Source organism: Electrona antarctica (genome assembly GCF_951216825.1).
Source record: "Electrona antarctica genome assembly, chromosome: 22".
Taxonomy (NCBI): domain Eukaryota; kingdom Metazoa; phylum Chordata; class Actinopteri; order Myctophiformes; family Myctophidae; genus Electrona; species Electrona antarctica.
In genome coordinates, this window is record NC_136805.1 from 19131942 (window position 1) to 19156916 (window position 24975).

The 24975-nt window shown below is 42.3% G+C and overlaps 1 protein-coding gene across 3 annotated transcripts in view; it reads left to right on the forward strand.

Moving 5' to 3' along the window:
- The first annotated feature begins 4784 nt into the window (after positions 1-4784).
- Positions 4785-24975, forward strand: part of ca10a (carbonic anhydrase Xa) — a 191301-nt gene continuing 171110 nt past the window's right edge. For 2 of the 3 annotated variants that reach the window (XR_013788887.1, XM_079493506.1), the window contains exons 1-2: positions 4785-4922; positions 5238-5689. Coding sequence is in view for 2 of the 3 variants with exons in the window: in XM_079493506.1 (XP_079349632.1) it covers positions 5629-5689 (61 nt within the window). In the remaining variant the exon portion in view is untranslated. Of the gene's footprint in view, positions 4923-5195; positions 5690-24975 lie in introns of those variants that run through there. The other variant, XM_079493507.1, reaches the window with a different exon arrangement.

Genomic DNA, 24975 nt, shown 5'->3' on the forward strand with positions numbered 1-24975 from the left:
ACACGTATTTACCAACATGATACTATGAATTGCTTTACCTCCCAGCTCTATCTGTTGAACTTGTTTGGGTGGATCCCGGCACGACAGTACTGTATGTGCACTTCAACCTGTGGTGGAACAAGTACTCTGATCAATACCTGACATTTAGAGCCAAGGCTCTTTGTCAGGTCAAACTCGAGATGTGTGTCCTATAACCGTTGTTAATCAGTGGGTGGAGCAACACAATAAATTAATAAGGTTAAAATACAATGTTCAAGATTTCCATATCCGTACAGTGGAACATTTCTGATTATTAAATGATTTACATAATCAGGTAACTTAATCCTGGCCAACAAGATTATAGCAAGTGATTAATTGCTAAATCCTCATTCATTCCTTTGCAAAAAATGGTATCTAAAGACCGTGATCCAAAAGGATTCAAGCTGAAGCAGTTTGTTCAGAATCAGATCTTTTCCTCGGGTTAGGGTTTCCCCTGGTATCTGAGAGAGGCCACATTGTCCACTATTTGTCATATTAGGATGTTGTTTATACTTACTATATAGACAATTCTATAGAGAGCGTCGCAGTCCCGCCCCCTTTCATGACGACGAGAGCCCCGGAAGAGAATTCCCCATTCATTTTCCCCATAGACTTTTCAAAAAGTATTTATTTAAAGATGTTTACGCAGCGGACAAAGCCAACTCTGCTCGTGACAAATCATGACAATAAACACAATGTTTTGGGCCGATCAAATAATTTGTAAAAGAAAAACAAAACGTTTTGTATCCTGCCTTTTTTTTCCCTTCTTTCTAATTATTTAATCGGCTCAAAACATTGTGTTTATTGTCATGATTTGTCACAAGCCGAGTTGGCTTTGTCCGCAGCGTAAACGTCTTTATATAAATACTTTTTGAAAAGCCTATGGGGAAAATGAACGGAGAATTATTTTCCGGGCCTCTTGTCGGGGGGCGGGACTGCAACGCTCTATAGGCAAGTCTTTAAAAGTTAAACTAATATTCTGTAACACAACTAGCTGGACAAAATATGTTTTTTCTCAATGCAGCAGTATTATTCCATTCACTCAGCTATAATTTTAAAATTCCCTTAAAAGCAGCCAATTTATACCAGGCCACCAATATGGGGAAAGAGATACCGGATGAGACGGCTTTACATGAGTCCATGTAAAGCCGTTTTTCCCCCCAAAGGGACAGGGGTGTATCTAGGCTCTCTGATGTTGAAAAGTGGCACTTGAAAAAAGCGCCCTGTACTATTGATTGCCTGTCATATCCCTACCTCGCTCTAGGCTTTTGTTACATGGACGATCCCAGAACCCACAGACAGAAAAGGATAAATTGAGGGAAAGTCATAGCATAGTCATAGTCATAGTCCTATTAAAACACCCATTTAAACCCTGGCATCCATATTCTGGGAATAACATTTGGCAAAAATAGCAGATCTACAAGCTGACAATGCAACCCGTTGTGAAACATTTAAAGTAGGTACATCTTTCTCATCAACTGTTATCACCATCACAGGGCCCCCCCAAGGTTGTGTCCTCAGTCCTTTCCTCTACACACTATACACAAATGACTATGACACATACTTTAAATACTCTGACAATAACTATATTACGGACTATCAGAACACCATTTCTCATTTTACACAGTGGTGCACTGACAACTATCTAGAGTTGAATGTAGACAAAACAAATTAACTGGTCATTGAAACAACCCACACTGGACTTAACCCACTCCTCATTAATGGTAAAACAGGAGAACAGGAAACAGGTTGACAGTTTCACATATCTTGGACTCAATTGGACAATAGACTTAGGTTTGATCAACACATTACTGTACATCTATCCAGTCACACTTTCAGCAAAGACTCCATGTAATCCGTAAATTCACCCCTTTTGCAATCGGATCTTATTTTAATGATGTTTGGGAGACAAGAAACACTTTCCTGGGGTTTTTATGTGGGTAATATGTGTTTTTAGATATTTTAGCATTTCAAAGTGTCCATGGGCTCCATGATCATGTCATGGACACTGGGCTCACTTCCTTCCTGGACTACAATTCCCATAATGCTTTGGTCCACTGCTCCTCCTTGTGGATAGGTGGAGGGCTGTCTTACTGAGACAACATATAATCCAATGTATATTAAATGGAGGTAAAGTCACCAACGTCATTTTCGCTATCACGCAATTCCAGACGGCAGATTCGTCGCACCATGGGAGCCAAACTGCATCCGGAAGTTCGGCAGAATGCACTGGAGTCAATGAGAGCTTAGTGAGAGCTCAGTGACCAGCTCATGAACAAACACTATTTCTGAATGACTGAGACATTTTGTAAAGCAATCACTTCTGGCAAATAACAGAAGACATGTAACACATTATTGTCTGCTGTGGTGCTTTTCGATGTGTACACTGTAATTTTATAGAGGTATCTAAAGAGCAAAAAGTATGTTTCTGAACATGCCAAGTATCGCAAGACTGTCCACCGTTTCCTGTCTGGCAGCCAAATCTCGCGATACCCCCGGAACAGAAACGATACCTGCTGCTGTTTAAATTCTCAGATAAAATGATGTACTGTGTACTCTGTGCACATCAAAAAGCAAGTGATTAGAAAACAAACTGTGATATGTCTTATTTGATATGCCTGAACCGATTATATGACAAAGGTCTCAATGGTTCATAAAAAATGTTTGTTATGAGCTGGTCCAGCCCGCTCCATTCACTGCTTTGTATTCATGTAACTTCCGGTGCGACATTTGGCTCCCATGAAAGTGTCATGGCGCAGCACTGTCACGTGACCATGACACTTCCTTCTCTAATCTTCCTTGATGTAATCCTAGATGTAATCCAGGAAGTAAGTGAGCCCAGTGTCCATGACATGATGGAGCCCATGGACACTTTGAAATACTGAAATATCTAAAAACACATATTACCCACATAAGAACCCCAGGAAAGTGTTTCTTGTCTCCCAAACATCATTCAAATAAAATCTGGTTGCAAAAGGGGTGAAGTGGCCCTTTAAGATCACATGTTGCTCCTCATCTTCTGCTATTATTGTACAAAAGCATTATTCAACCTGATCTGTTTACTGTTCTGCATGTTTCTACACCATACTGTCCATGCCTAACAGGAACAAACTTTTCGGTATTACCCATATTGCTTCCAAGATCATCGGACTTCCTACATCCACACTTTCTGATATGAACAATAAGGCCATCACACGGCTAGCACTTTCAATATCAAATGACACTGATCATCCCCCTGTATCGCTTCTTTAACCTCATGCCATCTGGACAAAGATACAGAACCTTGCCATGGAAAAAGGTCTGTTTTAGTAGGAGTTTTGTTCCCTCAGGCTTCGTACACACATATCAGACCAACATGCTCTGTGCTGTCCGTGTTTTATGGCCGCCTCAATGCTTTTCCAATGGAAGTCACGTGGTTTGACCAAACAGTTGTGTGTGATGGGGGGAGGGGGGCAATCAAACACAAGTGTTTGGTCAAACCACGTGACTTCCATTGGAAAAGCATTGGGGCGGCCATGAAACACAGGCAGAGCACAGCACAGTTGTTCTTTATGTGTGTACGAAGCCTCAGCCATCGCGGCATTAAACAAACTGCCCCGCCGATAGGATGGTTCTGTATATACTGTGGGGACCTCATGTTTTTGTATTGTCTTGGTGTTATGTGCTCTGTGTTGTTTTTGATGTGGGTGTTTGAACAGACTGTGAAGACGAATATTAGACAATAAAGATTATTATTATTATTAACTAGTAGGTGTGGATTTTATATGCCAAGATAAATTAATAACAGGTATTGTGAGGGTTGGTGTTTCTCCATGCATGTCTTCTGTCCAATGTCTAAAAAAAAAAAAAAAAACTTGAGCAAACTTTAATAGTTAGGTACAACCTTATTGACGGATATGTGATGATGTGTTGTAGCTAAATGAATTCTAGCACTTGCACTTTCAATCCACATTTAAATCCTTGTGACTGAATTACGCCAACCATGAAAAGGATCCCATATAAAGCGTGAGTGTTATTGATGAGAGGAAATCAATGTACTGTATCAGGTGTTTTCTGTTTGTGAAATTACAAGCCTATTATGCCTTAGCCTATACTACATCAATATAGCCTACAGAGGCAAAATAAAATAAAACAAAAAAACAATGATCCTGGTGGCAGTTTATTCATTTATATTATGTAAACACATTCCCTGGGTTAACCGGAAAGCAAAACACACTTGCCCCCATTTGTTGTGGGGAGAGTGTTCTTGTATTCATCCCTGGCCATTTTAAGTCAGTGTGACTGTGAAGGGATATTCATGGGTTCTGTCTGTTGTGATTTTCCATCTTTCACACACATGTTGCGTGCGTGCGTACACGCGCGCGCGCGCACACACACACACACACACACACACACACACACTCACGCGCGCTCTCTCTCTCTCTCTCTCTCCAGTCCCCACCCGCCACCCCACGCACTAAATATCATATCACGGTTTCGTCGTACTCGTCCACCTGTGCACGCTTGTGCGCGCGTTCACTGCGCATTACCTCCCCTGCCTGTGCTGTATCTCCGTGCTGTGGAAGGTCCATGCGCAACTTCCAAAAACCTTCCCGGTTTATGACGAATAAACTGAACTGAAGTCCGAACGAGTCGGTGTGGCCCGTGTGGGAGACCGATGTGCATTTGGAACCGGGATCTATTTGACCAGATATTATTCGTATAGGCACATTATAATTACGCCAATGTTTTATGCAAAGTTGGATTCGGTGATATATATTTTTCTCATCGAAATGTAATTTTGATTCGTAGGCCTAGGTAGGCTATTGCAAATTCCTTGCGGAGAAAAGGATTCTCTTTTCAAAACTATCTGGAGTTTGACTCACCGAGGGCTTGCAGTTTTTTCTTAGTTTGTTCCATTAATCGTAAGTGTATTTTAAACAGCATTATCTTGTTAGCGCTGCCTTTATATGGCGGAGGTGATATGGATAAATTGCATGCTGTGTGATTATTAAAGAAAAGAGCGGCTTGTTGTAGCAGATGAGCCGCCTCCTCTACGGGGAGCGACCGAGCGACGGATCGAGTGAAGCACGCCCCATTGTCAGAGTGCATCTAGACTCGCCACCTGGCGATGGGACTTCAACGTTCAGACTGTTTGTATTTATGTTCCGATTTAAGTATCCACGCTGACTGAACGAACGAACTCATTTGTGTTTCTGTCTCTCTTTCCACGCCTATAGTGCTTGAAAATGGTGTAGAGGGTCGACTTTACGCGGAAAGACAGAATGTCCATTTGGTGAAGTGGGACCGTCGCCGGTGGAAGAGTGACCGTATGGATGGGCATAGGACGCACTGGAGTTCTACAGTGAAATTGGACGGACTTTGATTTTGTTTTACCCACCTTTCTGTTTTGTTCCATTCGCCTGGAGTTCAACTCGTTCTGTGACGCTGGAATTGTAGATTTATGGGCAAAGTGTGGCGCAATTTCTCAAGCTTACACACCTGCTATGTGTCTGTGGAAAATACCTCTAACTGGAAGGTGTACAGTGGGATACTGCCTGGGAAGACTCATCATCTGCAACTAAAGCCCTTTTCACTCTGAGCCTAATGTACCTGGAATGAAGACAGAGGATGGATATAATTTGGGAAATTTTTATCATTCTTCATGCCAATTTCATTGTCTGCATATCAGGTGAGTTAATTATTATGGGCGTCGTTTGTGCGTGTGTGCTTGCCTTGGGCAGCTGCGTCAAATAATTGATATAAATGACCCGGCCACCGCACATTGTCTTTTAAAGTTTTACTATACGTTTCCATACAATGCCTTGGGGTGGGTGAGACGCTGGGGATGTTACCCTTTGAGAGTTGGGTTCTTTTCATAAGTTATAGGCTACAAGCTAAAGCCTAAAGGTGATGCGATGGGTCCAACTCATTAATCATGTTTCCCAGCTGTTCGCTATAATATATTAATATATTATTAGATGCGATTGTGTCTGGAATCAGTTATTCAACATTTAAGTCCCATATTGTTTATATTGCATATTGACCGTGTCTGACTGTGTGCGTGCGTATAGGTGTTTGGTACCTATCGAAAATTACAGTGAATTTAATTCAAATTTGTATTTAGCATTTGATCACTCATGCATGTGACGTGGGCACCCTAGACTTACAGCACGATCTACCTTGTGGTGGTAGATAAGATATGATACTGGCGCATGGCATGCACATGCATTGACGTCCCAGAGACGTACTGCATGCACTCATTGCACTGCCGCGTGAAAAAACGTCATTGTGAATATGTTCACATAGGCTACCTATATTTTTCCTATTTGTCTTTATAGCAGCTGTCTCTCTGTCAAAATAACAAATCGGCTAGAGTTAATATGGTTATCAAATAAAGCAGAGCTCTGCGCGCAGAAATAAGCGCACTCTGACTGCAGCACTGGCGCTGATGCAGTGCTGTGTCGTCTCCCAATCTCCCATTGACTGTTTAAACTAGAGAGATGCTGCTCCTCATATGTTCTCTCATATAACATATGAAGCCTATAGAAGACTTTGCGGACATTCTGAGTTTGGTGGTTTTAGGTTGAGCTCAGTATGATCCCCACACCCGAGAAAGATCACTTGGGACTTCCAGGGCTTGCCAGGTGTGACGCCTCTCGGCAGAAGCGTAAAAGCTGTGCTTGAGGCTGAGCAGCGCAGCGTGTGCCCAGCGGTTGGATCTCAGTGACGTGCTGGGCATTCTACTATATCGTGCGCAATCCTCCCACAGCGGGCATAACCCTGGCTGTGTAAAGCAAGCATTACGCACAGCTGCCTTTCCTCTCCACACACCAGCCTTTTGGTTTGGAATGGCGAAGGAGGATTAGTGACAAGAATTTACGTCATGTTACAGCGCCCCTCCCCTGATTTGTCAATGTTAACTCCGTGGCAAATCCGCTCCCCAGGAGGCATTATGTGTCATATCCTTCTCATTGAAACGCATGTTTCCATTCAGGCTATAGGCTGCTTTCATCATTGTCATCTTGGTGGCAGTGTTTCATATCCATCTGTGGCTGATGAATGGATGCTTGTGTAAAGTATAATAATGCATACTAAAATTTGAACTGAATCTACAGTCGGGACTGACCATCACATTGTTTGGCCTCATTAAAATGTAAATTATTCTCTTTAAACTGTATTTATAATGCATAGTTTTGAAAGTCATTTTTTGACTGCAGTCAGCATCTGTGAACATGGTTCATAGGTTGAATCTACAGGTCCATGTTGCATGGCATCAAAGCTTTGTGGTTGCAGTGGTGGTCGACTATGGACACTTTGACACTAGGTTTAGATATATACATATTTTCTTCTTAAAGGATACAGCTGGTGTTTTTTCCGCATTTTGTTCCATAGATGCGAACCATCATTGTGAAAAATAGATAAATAAATACAAATAATGAAAATATTGCTCAGTATTAGCATAGACACTGCACTTGTTATATCACTCCACAAAGTTGCTGCTGTCAAACTTGCTCAAGCAATGGGAATTCTCTTTCTTTTTAGCTTAAACCATCTGGTCTTGTCTCTTGGACCAGCATGACTATGATTCTCTTGAGGAAGACACATTTTTATCTTGGTGATCACTGATCAGTCATGCAGTCAGATCAGTCGGATGAATAGTGACATAAAAAAGTGTTATTTTTGTTCAAAGACAGTAGCTTGTAGTAGTATAACATGATCCTTTTTGGCTTAAAAACAAATTAGAACTGAGATTAGATTGTAAGAAGGAGAATATTACTTTATTGCCAGTGTGCACAAGGGAAATTAAAATGGTATTTTTGCATATCCCTCCTATAGTTGCATAAGTATAGCCTACACAGAGTCCACCCACACACACAACTCTGGGGTTTCAGTGCCTTACTCAAGGACACTCAAGTTAAACGCAGACATTGTTGAGGAGTGAGTACTGTAGATACAGTAGCCTATAATACAGCCCCCCTCCAGAGTCCAGACACCAACTGGAATACACCCTCCTGTCTGTGCCGAAGATCATACTGTGCTATCTCATCAATATTTTGATTACTATAAAAAGAAAAGAAAACCAGGAAGGAATTTGATTGGAAACTCAGAACTAGATATTTCAATACTCCTCTAGTTATTTCTTCATAATGTGAAAACACCATCCAGTTGGAGAAAATGTGGGGAAATCGGAGACCACACACACATTTTTTGGGACTGTCCAATAATTTCAGGGTTCTGGAAAAATGTTAAAAATGAAATCAAAAAATGTTTAGGGTTGAGTATTCCTTTTGGTCATTCCTGCTGGGAATTATACCACACGATACACGTGATTGGAGTTATATATTAATGCTACTTTTACTGCTAAGAAAATGATAACAGTAAATTGGAGGGAGATAAAACCACCTACTATAACCAAATGGAAGCAGAGACTGAAGCAGGTTTATATAATGGAGGAAATTACTGCAAGATTACAATTGAAAATGGACAGATTCATACTTAGATGGACTTCTGTGATATTGTACTTGGGTGTTTCAGTGTTTGTGTAGACTAGGTTGTTGGGTCTGTAAAAGTGCTTTGAAGAAGTTGCAGATGCCCGGTTTGTAGCCGGTCGTGGGCGGGGGGTCCGGGGGCCTCTGGCCCGTCACTTGGTTGCGGGCTGGGGGTCTCCGGAACTTATGTCTCCACGGGGTGTGAGGGAGGGCTGGATGCAGGCCGGGCCTGCGACAAATATGGGTAGATATCTACTGTATATTGTGAGTATCATGTCGCCTGCTCTTTCCTGCCTTGCCTTACTCTTAATTTGAAAAATGCTGTATTGTTGTAGTTTATGTCAAGCTGTTTTTCTGTTTATCTTTGGGTTTGTTTTGTTGTTTTTGTTTTGATGTTTGTTTGTTTTTTTGTCTTTCATTATTTGGTGAATTTAAAAATGAATAAAAACAAAGTTAAAACTAAATAAAAATCACACCCAAACTGAGTGGTGCAACTCCCCCCCCCCCCCCCCCCCCCCTCTCTCTCTCTCTCTCTCTCATATTAGCAGGCAACAGTGCAGCACTATCTCTCTCTCTGTTTCTGGCACAACAGTGCCACTTTTGCCCCTACTGGTACTCATAGTCACATAGGTGGGTTAACACGGACATTGCTGTTCCTTGGAGTGGTTGCACCACTCAAAAATGCCATAGCCAAGAATAACCACTGGCTGAGGGGGAAAGGGAGACTCTAGGTGCAGTGCCAATGACCAGGTATTACATTTAAAGCAAGATTCAGAATGTAAGGAAAGACAATTATACCATGGCCACAGAGAATACTTGATTCTATTGGACAATATTATCTAAGGTACTACTAGGTAACTGTATACCTTTGAGAATCATCATCACATTTATAAATTAATACACAGGGGCTTTCAGGAATGCTGGCCCCAAAACACACAGGCCCCTATTCTTTTCACGGACCGTTCTCCTCCAGTGCTTTCTTGTATTTGTTTACTGAGATTAAATTTAAGGTTAGATTTAGGCATAGTTTTATTGAGGTTATGTTTAGGAGTAAGGTTAAGTTTAGGCATAGTTTTACTGAGGTTACGTTTAGGATAGTCTCTCGAGACAGACAGTGTGCTGTTTTTCCTTTGTTTTGCCAATGGGTACCCAGATTGCCTTCAGGAATACCTGGTGGCGACTGGCGACATTTCCGAGGTCTCCGGATTTGACCCGTGGTGAGAGCTTATATTGGGGTGAGCGTTCTTGTATTCCTTTCAGGTGGCGCAGGGGTAAACTACCTGTCCATCACTGCCGAATAATCCAGCTTGGCAGAGTGTAAATACAAACACAATTGCTGTGGTCAGGGTAGGGAAGCCGGATGGAGAGGGTGATCTCTGTGGTCAGGGTAGGGAAGCCGGATGGAGAGGGTGATCTCTCCTGTGGGCTGGGGCGGCACCTCTCAGCGAAGAGTGTTGAATGGGGGAGTGGGGACTGCCCAGAGATTCGAAGTCCCGTTAGTCTGAACATGCATTAAGGTTGGCGAACATGCACTGCTCCCGTGCTTGCGTTTATGTTTAGGTATAGGGTTAGAGATAGGGATAGTAATTTCGGAACAATGAACCTTCTGACTAATGACACGGCACCGGGGGAGTAGGATGGAACGGAGGCAATGCGTCGTCCTGGTGCATAGTGGGGGCTCTTCACTGGCAGGTGAGCCAGAGTAGGGTGAATAATAGCAGTGATGACACAGAAATGTATGGGGAGGATTACTAGGCATAAAGAATAAATTGGGGGGGGAGCTATACAAGTAAATGGCTACTCAATATATATATATACAATTAATATGCGTATATTGTGTGTGTGTGTGTGTGTGTGTGTGTGTGTGTGTGTGTGTGTGTGTGTGTGTGTGTGTGTGTGTGTGTGTGTGTGTGTGTGTGTGTGTGTGTGTGTGTGTGTGTGTGTGTGTGTGTGTGTGTGTGTGTGTGTGAGACTTATTTCTAGTTTGTTACTGTGGATCCTCCCACTTTGCTGGATTGGTGTTGGAATGTCAAATATGAATAAACAACTTGTATTTAAACTATTGATAAGTGGCCATGGTATAAGCGGGAATATCAACTATTTTGAACTATAGTGCTATAGTGCAGTGTGGAGACAAACCACCCTTCATGTTACTGTATGTTGTGGGCTAATTTAGCAAAATGAACAATAAACACACATCTTGTTGATTATCCCTTACTTTACATAACACAAAAGTAACACAATGTGTGTTAGTGTGTACAAACTTGTCCCGGACATTGGCCGTTGTATTGTATAGCTTTCCATCAGAGGTTCCCTGTATTGAAATGGCCAATCATCAGAGGTCAGCCTAATGACCACTACATTGATTAAAGGCTTGAGAATTGAAGCAGGGGGAAACGAGAATGCTCGGCTTGTCTCTCTATATTACTTGCCATTTGCCGCACAAACATTAGCAGAATCAGCCACTATTTAGGTTACAATGACGAAGAAAAGTCTGTTAACTAGTTGGTTATCCTAGGCTAGTATTGTTATGGCAGTGCAGGTTAACAGATATAGCTTTCATCATCCTTTGCCTGTCATAGTCACACTTAACGGGTTCATTTGATCCATTTTTACACTGATTAGACACAAAAAAATTATTGAGTCAGCAAAGCTTTGGGATATTAGTCACAGTGACTAATGTGTCAGATCACAGAAATAACTACTGTTGGATCTGGTTTAGGATGGATCTTTGCCAAATATAGATATATTATACATATAATATATTAGTCATAGCCTGGCCCAGCCTGTATGGTTTCTGGTCTAGAGGGGTGGGTGCCGGTCGAAAACAGGTGGTGGATCCTATTGGTTTACCGACCTGAGGACCCACCCCCGTCCCCCTCCTCTGATTATAAGACGACCCCCATCTTTCAAGGCTCATTTGTGGAAAAAAGAACATTGAATGTCAAATAGTCTAGTCCCCGATTATAATACGACCCCGTTTTTTTAGGATATTTCCATTGGAAAGAAACATAGTCTTATATTCAGCACAATATGATATAGAGGGATGGAGCTCGTTCATTCTTATTGATAACGATCACCTTATCGAGCAGGCTTATCGAGCCGGGTCCTTATCGAGCCCATCGATCATTTGCTATTATTTTGTGGAAAGACGGGAGACAATTCATTCTGAACAGAACCTTATTTTTATTGCCCAGTTGTGAGAGTTTGTATGCCAATAAACAGACACACACACGCGCACGCACACACACACACACACACACACACACACACACACACACACACACACACACACACACACACACACACACACACACACACACACACACACACACACACTTTGAAACAGAATATGCATATTTTGTATCTTATTATATTTTAATAATCTTCTCTAAACAACCAAGACATCCCTTTGCACTACATTTTACTAGGGCCTCATACAGTACCTTTCTAACAGAGGGAGGGAACTGTTATGTGTACCGTCACTTTAAAAGCGTAATGTATACATCATCGTACGGCGGTGTCACGCACCAAAAATAGCCAATCTACAAGCTCACACCGCATCTGGTTGCACCACGTTGTGAGCTTGTAGCTCTGCCTTTTCGGCAACGATAGACTGAGAAGTTGCACATTGAATACGTCACGTATTATGTGAGACTATTCAATCGATCCGCGGGAGATACAGTATTATAACTCTATGGCAGGGAGATTTGAGTTTCCCAAATGTATTATGAATTGGATTAATAACTTATGGCAACGTCTTACCGTGCTTGGGCAGCAAGCACGGTAAGCACAACATGCCTTGGGTGGAAGAGCAGGATGGTTGTTCCGCTGCAGCAGCTGACGGCTCCAGTGTATCGCATTTCCATTTGGGTTTAATACAATGCATTATGGACAGATGTCTATGCATTGTTGAAATGCTCCCTTTCGTGCATGCAACAACTGTGGTAGGCTACATTATTGCATTTAGCTCCTCTCTTGTCTTTTTTTTTAACGTTACCAAACTTTTCACCCGTTCCACCATACTTCCACGGCAAAAGATGACGAACCACGCAACCACCCGTCGCGTCCCAGACCCCTTTATAGCGAGTGGACCATGACGTCAGCCGCTGCGGCTATACCCGATAACAGGCTCGACAAGCCAAACGCTTATTGATACTCGGGTCTCGATAAATGCCGAACCTGGTTTGTATATGAACCCGATTTTCGGGCTCCATCCCTATTCATTATAATGAACCTCCCCTCCAAGTGTTGTAACTGTAGCTCGGATGGTTTCTGAGAGAAATATACTTACCCACCCATGTAAGTGGATGGGTAATTTTAATGCACTAATAAATTCATTATTAATCAATAATTTGTTAAATTGTAAAAAGGGCTTTGTTAAGACCTCCGTAATATTATGGTCAATGCCTGTGTGAAAAGTCGGAGCGATTGGTGCAGGCAGTGAGGAGCTACGACAGTGTTTCAGACAGACCGACAGACAGACATTCAGACAGACATTCAGACATCGAGTGAATTATAGTATGATGATGATGATGTTAAGCCCGAAGCCCAACAAAAGCACGACAAAAAGAAGAAAAAAAACCACTAAATGGCAGCGACGTAGTTCAGTGTGAAAGTGAGAACGGAGATCAACAGACTTATCGAAATAAAGGATTTATGTAACTCACGTTAGTTAGCCTATTAATGTTCCATTTCCATCATTCTAATGAATTCCAGACAGTGGTGGTGAGTAAACATGAATTGTAGCTGTAGCTCCCTCCCTTTAGTTTCCTCTGAAGTGAAGTTGCTTGTTACGTGTAGTGTTTACAGAGTTATATCAACATGGATCGTTTGGTGACGTTGATTAATGATTAGGTTTTCATCGCAGCCAGCTGGGTTAACGAGATAGCTCAGTGCAACATGACGAAAACCTGACTCTTCAGCTATCGTGTGATAATCCGATTGATCTTATAAAACATTTAAGCATATTGCAACTTGGCAAGTTGCAATAGTTACTTCGTAGAAGCTCATTTGGTGCGCAAACCAGAGGCAAGCCAGCGGTAGCAAGCAAGTCTCACACCGTTCACTGTTCTCTCTACTGTACTGCCTGCATGCAGTGCGGGACTGCAGGCTGCTGCTCTGAGTCTGAAATGCCAGTGCGATGCGCCCCCGCCTCCAGTCCTCCTGTCACAAGTGAATCAATCGTCTTATTCGTCTAGCGCAGCCCTCTTCATAATAAATACATACATGTATACACAATCACATTACACAAATAACACTCTTAAAAAAAATAAAGAAAAAATCACAGAAAATCACAGAGCCCAAGGCTCGGCCCCGGCCCGACTAATTAGCATACGTTTTGGGCCCGGCTCGGCCCGATAACGTCGGGTCGGTACCGATCGGGCCAGGTCGGGTCCGGGCAGGGTTTGAGAACTTTATACTGTACTACTCGTGCTGTACCGTATCGTACTGTACTATACTACTTGTACTGTACTTTACTGTACTGTACTAGTTGTACTGTACCGTACTGTAGTACTCTTACTGTACCGTATACTGTAGTACTCGTACTGTACCGTATACTGTAGTACTCGTACTGTACCGTATACTGTAGTACTCGTACTGTACCATACTGTGCTCTACTGCAGGGGTTCTCAACCTGGGGTCGTGACTCCATTCATACATTTTCCTTAATGATTATATCTGGTTTCAGTATTTATGATGTATTTTCTCTTAACTTTAAAAAAAACTAAATTCATGATTTTTGGGAATAAAAATATAGACCAAAATATAAAGGTGGAATTAATGATTGAAAAAGTAAGGTTGGAAAGAGTTTATGAAAATACATTTTTAGGGTTTATAATCGACCATGAGTTCAGTTGGAAAGCACATGTTCGAACTAAAGTAGCAAGGAGTGTTGGGAATCTGGGATCCTACATAAATCATTTTACACATTATACAACACCCTAATAATGCCATATCTGTCCTACTGCATGGAGGTGTGGGGAAATACTTACCAAAGTAATCTCCAACCTTTATGTACAATACAAAAAAAGCAATAAGAATAGTCCACAAGGTAGGCTTTCATGATCATACTAACACATTATTTATAAGGTCTAACACATTGAAGTTTATGGACAATTAAAAAGTAAAGTTTAAAACGGGACAAATCATCTACAAGGCATAAATTACTACCTAGAGATATTCAGACATTGTTCATGGAAAGGGAGAGGAGATACAGTATCTATTAACTAAGAAGGGAGCAACATTTCAAACGGCTTGGTGCTACAAGTTTTATTTCAAACCATAGGGACAAACGTTTCGGCTATCCAGCCTTCATCAGTGTCACTGATGAAGGCTGGATAGCCAAAACGTTTGTCCCTATGGTTTGAAATAAAACTTGTTGAACCACAGTCTTGGTGTGTGCGACCCATCTCCTTGATTTTGATATGTTTTGAATCGGGTGGCGCACCTACAGTCAGAGCGCGGTGGTCATATGAAGATTGAAACAGCTTGGTGCTCACATCACTCTGAAGAGCATGTGCATATCTGTCAGTGGAGTAAAGCTATGGAATGGTTTACCAGAGAAGGTCCAGCAGTGTAATAATTTAATTCTATTTAAGAAAAAGTACAAGATGTTGCTTTTGGAGAAATATAGACATGATAATTGATGGATTTACGTGTGTATGGTCTATGTGTGTATGCAAGCATGCATGCATGTGTTATATATGTAGGTAAATAATCCTGTGCTTGGAGGTATAATAATTAATCTTTGAAGGTAAATACTGAATAATGTTGAGTGTTCATTTTTAACGAACAATGGGCAAATAAAGCTTTGAGCTTCGGCCTATGCCTTTTCAATCAACTGTGAGAAATAGTGGATGTAATGTTTAGTGTGGTGATTGATGTTGCACTATTGACTTGATCGAACTAAACTAAACTATCTATTATTAAGGTTATTGTAGCGGTCAATTTGTATTGGTGGTGGGGCGGGGGTCGCGAGACATGGCCAAAGCATTTTCGGGGGTCCCCAGCCAAAAACGTTGAGAACCCCTGCTCTGCTCTACTGTACTACTCATACTGTACCGTACTGTATGTGTGTGTGGCCTGAATCAGTCCAATCTGTTGTGGAGAAAGAGAAAAAAAAGGGAAAGGGGCCCGAAGTGATGACGAATATGACGTTGCAACACTCCCCCCCCCCCCAAATAAAATTAAGTTTTTTTCTTCTTTTTTTAATCAATATCAGATAACACTTTTACGATTTTATATTATGCACATGCCATGGTCACATAACCATTATATGTTGAGTGCATGCTTTGATGGTTACAGTTTTATAATCAGTTTTGATGAGTAAACCTTTGTGGAGATCTTCTCAGTTCTCATTATATGCTAGTTACTGCCATTCAGGATGGACAATGAAATCCATTTGGATTTGGGGAGAAGTAGTTTCATAAGGGGCTGGTATGAAGTACTTTTGGCTATTATTCGATTATGAAATATTAAAAGATTTTGGAGACTCCGATGATTAATCGGAAAATCGATTAATCGGCGGCATCCCTAATGCTTACTGTACAATATGTGAAGACATTGAACACAGCATGATAAGCCTATGTCCTTGGCAGAGTACATAGTTGTGTAAAATGTGGAGTCATTTGAGCATGTGTGTGCTGTGAGACATGAGAACATAGCTGTGTCGAGGTCCATGGGGCAGCGTCTTAAATAAGTAGCTCGGAATTAGTAGCTCGGAATCATAGGTGCCCAAAATCTTTGGCTGATTGACATCAAAAAGGGCCTGTCAGCTCAAACCCACAATGCACTACTTTGTTTTCAATAGTGTTGCACACAAACGTCAGTTATATTACAAAGTTATATATAAAAAAAAAACCTATAACCCCCCTTGTTGAGCTGGTCATTTTGAAAGTAGCTCTTACCCCTGATATAGGGAAATACTGAACCTTTTGTTATTTTATTCATTTTAGTATATCAATTGTTTAAATACAAATAAAAGAATACAGTAAATAATTACCCAATGTTCATTTTGGACCCTTGAGGAAAGCTCACTCTGCTTATTTGTGTAAAGTAATGAGCATATACGGTCCGAGTTATTTATCACCCTGCTTTCCAAGCAAGTAAACCTAACTGTACAACTGAAAAGCAATGTTTATTCCTAATGATATTAACATCTGGCAACAATGTTGCCAGATTTTCTGTACATTAACAGGATGTGGTGTACTGTACATTGGTTAATACCACCTGGCTGATCCTTAATCATAATTTACAGTTGCAAAATGCAAAAGCGTAGTGTAACCACATTCTCAGAACTCTTCCAGTGTCTGAAGACAGCATCATGGAGAAACATGAAGGCGTGAGGATGTAATTATAAAACCTCTATTTGCAGTCATTTGATGATGATGCTCCTAATATTTATAGTATACACACCTTCATATTATGTCGTGCTGGGTAGAGGTGTTGATAATAGCCAATCTACAAGCTTGTAGATCATCAATGTTTTGCCGAATGTTCGCAATATTGTTCTACAATATATGACATGCCCAGAATGGGGAAGCTTCGTATGGTATGGTCGTACTCGTACCTTATAAACAGTCTTGAAATCTTGAAATAACCCATTGTTAGCAAGTTATATGTTTATTATTCATGCAAGTTGTAAAATTCACAGTTGTAGATGATATGCCTGTTCTCCTGCATCAGCAGTGGCAATCAGTGTTGGGCTCGTTACTTTAAAAAGTACTTCTGTACGTTACTCATTACTCTTCAAATTTCCAATACTTTGGTTAAATGTGTAGACGTCAGAGTTCAAATACTATCTTAGACTGGGATCACGTGGATTTGCAGGTTGCTGATCCGGTCTGGGTCTAGAGCCGATATGGTAATGGTGGATCATGCATGTATGTGCATGTGTGTTTGCAAATGACTGGATTGGGTGTGAAACACACATTGTACCACTAATCCTCCTAATCCAAACGCAAATCATATTACTGTACATGTAACACGCTACAGTATGTCTTGACTCAGAGTTTCACCATGGCATGAGAAAATTGTAACTAATCACTTATGCCATATCACAATAGCAAATATCCTAATGTATGTCACTCTAGTGTAGTCTGTTGTGTGCCTTTCAATTATTGAAAGGCAAAATGTGGGGCACGGTGGCACAGTTGGTAGTGCTGTCGCCTCACAGCTAGAAGGTCCTGGGTTCGATTCCCGCTCGGGGCGCTGTGGGTGCTGGCGGCGTGTTTCCACACGGGTTGGCGAAAGGGCCTTTCTGTATGGAATTTGCATGTTCTCCCTGTGTCCCCTAGGGTATGTACCCTCACAAAAAACATGCAGTAATCCTGGTCTCTAAACTGCCTCCCCCTGGCCAGCCGGGGCGCCTGATGGAGGGGAAAGGAACTGGTTGGAATAACGTGTTCCTTCCACACGCTACGTCCAACCAGGGAAACTCCCCCCTGTCAGGTGTAAAGGAGCAACTTGGGCATGAAGGAAGCATGAGTTCAAGTCCGTTGCTCTCCCCATGTCCCCCATATATGGGGACTACGTTGGCGGAGGGTGTGTAGAGCCCAGGATCACATTAGATAATTGACACAGGGGTGAAAAATGGGTTACAAAATCGTGGGATAAAAATTATAGAAATGTGACTATACTTTTATTAGAATGACTGTCATTGTGGGGTTTTTTTCTTTCTATGAAGGCATAGAATCATGGCAATAATGATGTACTGGTTAATTAGAGTGAATACAGTTCTACAGCTTATAGAACTGAAGTCAAGTTAAAACTCTTAGAGTATCTCTCTCATTCAGAGAGAGTACTACAGACATCTATGCCATCATGCATAGCGGGGTTGCATTTCCTTTGTTTTCATAATAGGTGTCTTTCACGCCTCTGAGTGTTACTAGTCTTTGTTTGATGATCTCTGACTGGCACCAGAAGGAAAACAACTAGCATAAACACAACAGTTTTTAGAAAATCTCATTGCTTATACTGTACATCTTTCTTTGAGATTTACATTAGACAATTAAAAATCCGAACTTTTCTGCCCGATTCCGATCTTTTGAAAATCATGTGATCAGAGCCGATTTCCGATCACCCGATCCGATTGGGACAACCCTAATTTAGTTATATTACTTGTTACTTCCCATGAATTTACTCTCATTACTTTCCAACACTGGTGGCAATGGTGTTAAATACCAATAATTGTGTTTGCTTGGCATTGAACTCGAGTGGTGTATGTGATGTCAAAAGCTATATGCTAGTTTAATAGCTGGCTCTGAGATACGGCTTGGTGATGAGTTTTATGATGATAACTGAAGCCATCCCATAAGCCTGTATATGTACTGTATACCATAAAGCTAACTCTGTGTTAGGCGACCGCTTGAAAAGCAACTTAACACCGTAACATCCATGTAGGTAATAGTTAAAGCCTGCGGAACTGTTGAGAATAAATAGTCAAACTTACGGCTTGGAGTGGAACTGAATTATTTTGCGTGTGCGACTGTGCGCGTCATACAAGTGTCTGATACTCTCATGATTAGCTCCTCGGCTTGCGGCTTTTGAACAGCCTACAGCCTACAACAGGGACAGCCTACAGCCTACAGCCGCAACAGGGACGTCCTTGACATGAACATGTTTGAGTACCACTGCTAATCAGTGCCCCCTAGTCTGTGCATGTCAGTGTGGCAAGACGTCGGCAATGTGCGCTTGCTTGGGTCCCTGCCTGCATATTTCTCTAGTATTCTTTCTACATGTCCGTCTGACCACTGTGGTGTATGCAAGAGCGTGCGTGTGTGCGTGCGTGCAACCGTGTCAACCACCCTTTATGTCCCAAAGCCACACTAAGTCATCACATCTGTTTCTCAAGTCTATAAACCAGCTGGAGTGAGACGATCTCCACACTGACCATAATTTACTGTGTGCGTGTGCATGATATGAGAGAGGGGAGACATAATGACTGAGTCGGTGATGGAAACAGGGAGTGAAAGAGTGGTAATAGGAAGGCTGTTGGGTTGGAGGACTGTCATGGTGACGATGTCAGAATGTTCAGGATCACAAAATGTCCAAAGTGTGATGTTGGCTTTACAGCAGCGGCTTGGCATCCCAATTCACTCACCATCCCACACATAGGCCAAATCTCCAGCCACTAATCTGATAATCCTGTGCAGATGTGTAGTAATGTGGGACTATATTGTGTTTCTTTGTGTGAGTGTGCCTTGCATGCTACAAAGACGGTCACAGTGTTCAATGTTTCACTCTTCCTCAAGAATAATCTGTAATCACTGCCTGACTACAGAGTCTGTGTTGTGTTTACAATTCACATAGAGTAGCATAATGCAATTTACTGAACTCTTTTATCCTAAAGCCCTAAAGAGTGTTTTTACTGCACATTTTACGGCATGGTTTCTCAGAGGTGAGCCGTAGAAACCATGCCGTAAAAATGACTCTAGATGAGGGCCTGCTTGTCTGTGTCCGGAGCCAATCTTACAAACCGCAGCACCTTGTGCACACTGCCAGTACACCACAAAAGGACCTCCACTATTTATTTATTTTTCATGTATGCTTCATACTTTTTACAGGGTAAACTGTTCCACCCTTCTTTGTCCTTAGTTCAGGGTTGATTGCAACTGCGGTAGTCTCAATAACATGAGGGAAAATGGGTTGAAAAAGTCTATGGCAATCCATTTTAAGTAATAATCCTTAGACCGAGACTTGGGAAATATATTTCTCTTTATTTTTCCACGCTTAGTAAAGTGCAGCGAACGTTTCGGCAAACGTGTAGGTCATGACATCAGTGTTTCTGTTAATGCCGGCTTGTCTGAGTTATGGTACTTTAGTTATTGAGTATGTACAGTACTGACTGATTTCAGTACAATGAGTACATGATTGACTGCTGTTTTCATCAGTGATTGACATGTCATCAACATTTTTGTACGGAAGAATGTCCTCATGAAATCATACAAACTAAAACGTGGCACCACATGTATCACACATCAGGGTTTACTTAGGGCAGATTCACACTACAGTTGGGTGCCACCGATATTGTCCCTTATCATTTGACCCATTTAGGCCTGACCTCAACATTTTAAAAAATCCTAAAAATAGCAGACCTACAAGCTCGTAGCGCGCCACTCGGTGGCGCGCTATGAGCTTGTAGATCTGCTATTTTTCAATAGCTAAATTATAACATAATGTTTAAAACACCAAAAGGGGTTTTGCGCAGATCACGCAAACCTCAGCAAAAAGAAAAGGACAATATCGATGGCCTCCAACTGTATATGGTCCCGGGTGCGCACGCGGGACCACTTGGCAGATGTTGTGGTACAGTAGTGTGAATGCTGTGTAACGGACCACTTGGCAGATGTTGTGGTACAGTAGTGTGAATGCTGCGTAACAGATGTTGTGGTACAGTAGTGTGACTGCTGCGTAACAGATGTTGTGGTACAGTAGTATGAATGCTGCGTAACGTCCCCAGGAGCAGATCACCCAACCGTTCCTGGGACCGCATGGAGGTAGCCTCGGGAGTCGGGACCGATTGAAGTGTACTCGGATACGGATTGCTGCAATGTGAAAGCATTGAATGATGCCTGCGTAGCTAGTTCAGGCAGACAACTTGTGAGCGTGCCTACCTGATCAGGTGACTATAGTCTCATGCACTCTTTACCTGATCAGAGCGGCTATTTCAACTTCTCTACCTACCTGCTCATCCCTGGCTTCTCTCCTGCTGTACTCGGGTGTGGAAGAATCAAGGCCAATGTGAATCGTGGCCAGCGGGGGAGGCAATCGTATTCGGGAACAGTTTGAATCAAACAGACTCGGTGTGAAGTTTATATTGCACACGTGTGCAAGGCGTGATTTCTTTCTACGTCCGTGATTAGACATGGTAACGCCCCGCCTGCCTCTGAGGTGGTGGAAAGCCTGGGTGAGGCGAGGTTACATGCTGGATAGTCTGCCGCAAGGTTTTCTTTTCTTTTTTCTTTTACTGTCGCGTGTTGCCATTCTCTTGTACTTGTATTATTTCCCACCACGGAGTACCCTTGCATCTCGGAGGACAGGCAAGACGGGCAGTGTCGGTAGGCCAATCAGAGGCAGGCGGGGCGTTACCATGTCTAATCACGGACGTAGAAAGAAATCACGCGTGTGCAAGGGGTGCATGCGTTAGTCTGATGTCCCATTAGTCCGACATGTGGCCGGTTAAGACTCACCTGTGGCTTTCGCATGCGGTTAGGTTTAATGTTGGATTATTGGGACGTCGGACTAACGCACCTGTGCAAATACTGCCTGTCTGCTGCCCATTGATTAACACAAATGACCAAAACTGCCACAGATTTAAAATTTGAATTTAGAGAGCAACCTGGGGGGTGGGAGAGAGAGAGAGAGAGAGAGATGTCATACATGTAATCACTGCCAGCGGTGCAGGTTTTTCAAAGGCTTTCAACTCAATGGGATAACAACCCAAGAGCACAAAGATACTTTAAGCCCTGTCAATTATTGATGGATTCTTCCACCCTTTGGCTTCTACAGTACTTCGGCTGTTCATCTCTTTAAGAACAAACAAGAGAATGGATTTTTCCCTCAGCCTATAGTCAGTCCAAAGAAAACATGCACAGACAAACTTTAAATGACAAGAAGTGTAAGATATTGAGGGAATGGGTGTTGCCATCTCTACTTGCTCAGCCAGGCATCTGATACAGCATAAACCAATGAGTCAATTCAGATAAGATGTGTAAAATAACACTGCTCTATTGGCACAACCTTGCATATTGCCAGTGTAATGGGTATCTGTGTATCTGATATGTAATCTGACATTGGATAGCATCAAGCTATTATGGTTGTTCTCCATTATTCAGTGCACTAATTAAAGTAATGGTGACATTAATCATTGCTGAAACAAATAATTCCAAGTGAAATGAATTATGGGGACATTAAACTACTCATTTGGTTGAGAAGGCCCCTGGAGCAGTCTGGAACCCTCCCCTGAGGAGTCCCCAGACCACAGTTTGAAAACCACTTAACTACATTCATTTCCAGCATTGCAGCTCCAGCTGGGCATTTTATAATGGCTACAGTAAAAGCTTGCTATGTTATAGTTCTTCTGATGTTTTAAACACCTGTCTACCTATACTTTCCTCCATATTGTCATCCTCGCCTGCTTGTCCTGAGCCAGCTGGCAAAGATTAAGTGGCACTGGGACAGCTCCCACACGTAGCATATTGCCTGCTACGTTTTAGATGGCGAACCAATTGTGAATGCTTTGGCTTGATTGAGAGGGTCTTCAGGGCCTTGGGTCTTTTACTGCCTGACATGGAGGCAAATACATACTGGCACCAATAAACGCTTGAGCGTGGACGCACACACACAGACGCACGTGCACGCACACACACACATGCACACGCACACGCACCACACACAAACACACAGCTGGGCACCAATAGAAACCGGGTGAGAGATAATTGTCTCATAAGTCAGTAAGCACAGCTGTTGGCAAGGTCAAGTTTCATTTATGGATGCACATTGCCACTCTATTTTCTGTCTGTCTGTCTGTCTGTCTGTCTCTCTCTTTGTTTCGCTTCCACTCTCTCCCCTCTCTTTACCTAGGTAAATATCTATTCTGTCCAACTGTTTATCTGTCCTCTTTTACTTCCCATCTCTCTCTCTCTCTCTCTCTCTCTCTCTCTCTCTCTCTCTCTCTCTCTCTCTCTCTCTCTCTCTCTCTCCCCCTCTCTCTCCCTTGTTTCTCTTTCCCTCTCTTTCTGCATGGATGAGCTTCTGGATTGCCTCTGTACAGTGATGAATATTAATGTTAGTTTGGAAATTATATGAAAATGAACTGTTTGTTTACAGAGTCTCTTGCATTTATGCCATTTATGGGAGGTGGCGGGGCTTGGTTGAATGCTGCCAGACTGTTAAAGCTGCTATAAGCAGCAATATGTCAACATTTTAATTACTTTTTCTTTTTGTATTCAGACAGTGAGCAATGGGTAAAACGCTCCCAAAAAACTCTCTGTGACACATCTAGGGGCCGCAATCTGCATTCAAAGATTTTCCTAGAAGCTTTGTCATTGGTCGATTTGCCTGTCTACTTCCTGATTCGTTAGTCATTTCGACTGGTTTTTTTTGACCAATGACAAAGCTTCTAGGAACATCTTTGAATGCAGATTGTGGCCCCTAGATGTGTCACAAAGACTATTTTTGGGCGTGTTTAACTCATTGCTGGCTGTCTGAATACCAAAAAATTAAATCTTTGACATAGTATTGCTTATAGCTACTTTAAATATCAGGAAGACATAGGCTTGTGCTTTGGTATAATGGGATTCAGGTCAGTAAGGCCCCATTTACACTGGCAGCCAAATCCAGCCTGAATCAGATCTGAGCCACATCCAGATTGGAATCTGATTTGTCTAAATGAGTCATGTGACCATTTAAACCAATCGGATTTCAATCTTGATGTGGCACAGATCTGATTCAGGCTAGATTTGTCTGCCAGTGTAAATCAGGCCTAAGAGTGTGACTGACAAGATCAGTCATACTGTATACAGCTTTAGAGGTATCTCCTTCACAGCAACAGTTATGATGTTCCTAGCTAGATGAATCTGGGAGGTCTCAAACATCATTGGGTCAGGCCTGTCTTTAGGTCAGTCTGTTGCCATAAAGATGATTCAGATCAGCTATATTCCAGCTATATTCCGGGTCAGATAGCCCATGTTTGTCTAGCCGCCTCTATAGTGGTGAATGTGATCTGGGATCACTGACCAGTTGTGTCCGCTTGCTGTTACAAGTATCACATTAAAGCAGAGATCTGGGATTCCTCCATTATCGATGGAGAAAGTCTTGGTTTGGAGCTTCTAAGATGACAATTATGGTTTCAAAACCATGGATCCCTTAACCCTTAGAAGGTGAAAGACGCCAATTGGCGTCTTCATCAGAATTCCGTAAATGATCAATGACGCCAATTGGCGTCTTCGCCGTTTTTGATTAATCTAAACATATTAATATGCTCCGAAGCGCTGTTTAAATTCCTGAGCTTATATTCCAACTACATTACCCAGAAAACCCGTGTCACGTGACACACGTGTACGTGTTGCCATTGGAAGCTGGTCCCACCCCCTGTAAACAGTGGGGGCAGAGGGAGTCTTCATAGTTTTCATTGTTTTGCCTGTTTACCCGTCTCGCCCGAGCGATTTTCTAGCAGAAAAAGTTGAAAGCAGTACTATTTATTTGAGCGAGTTTTGTGGTAGTAGTATTGATCCATACGCGTCCCAGTCGCCTTCTCCAGGCGGAGTAGCCCTGGTCCAGTGCTTACAGCGAGACTCGCTGCTCCCTCCCTCCTTTTTTCATTGTCTCCCCATCGTCGTCCGATGAGCTATACCGGGAAACCATTGAAGAAGACGATCAACCCGGAATGTTTTGAGGTAATCTTATTGTAGAAAATGCCCTTCTATAGTGATCAGACATCATAAGATGATCGCTACAAATAGATGCTTGGATAATTACTACT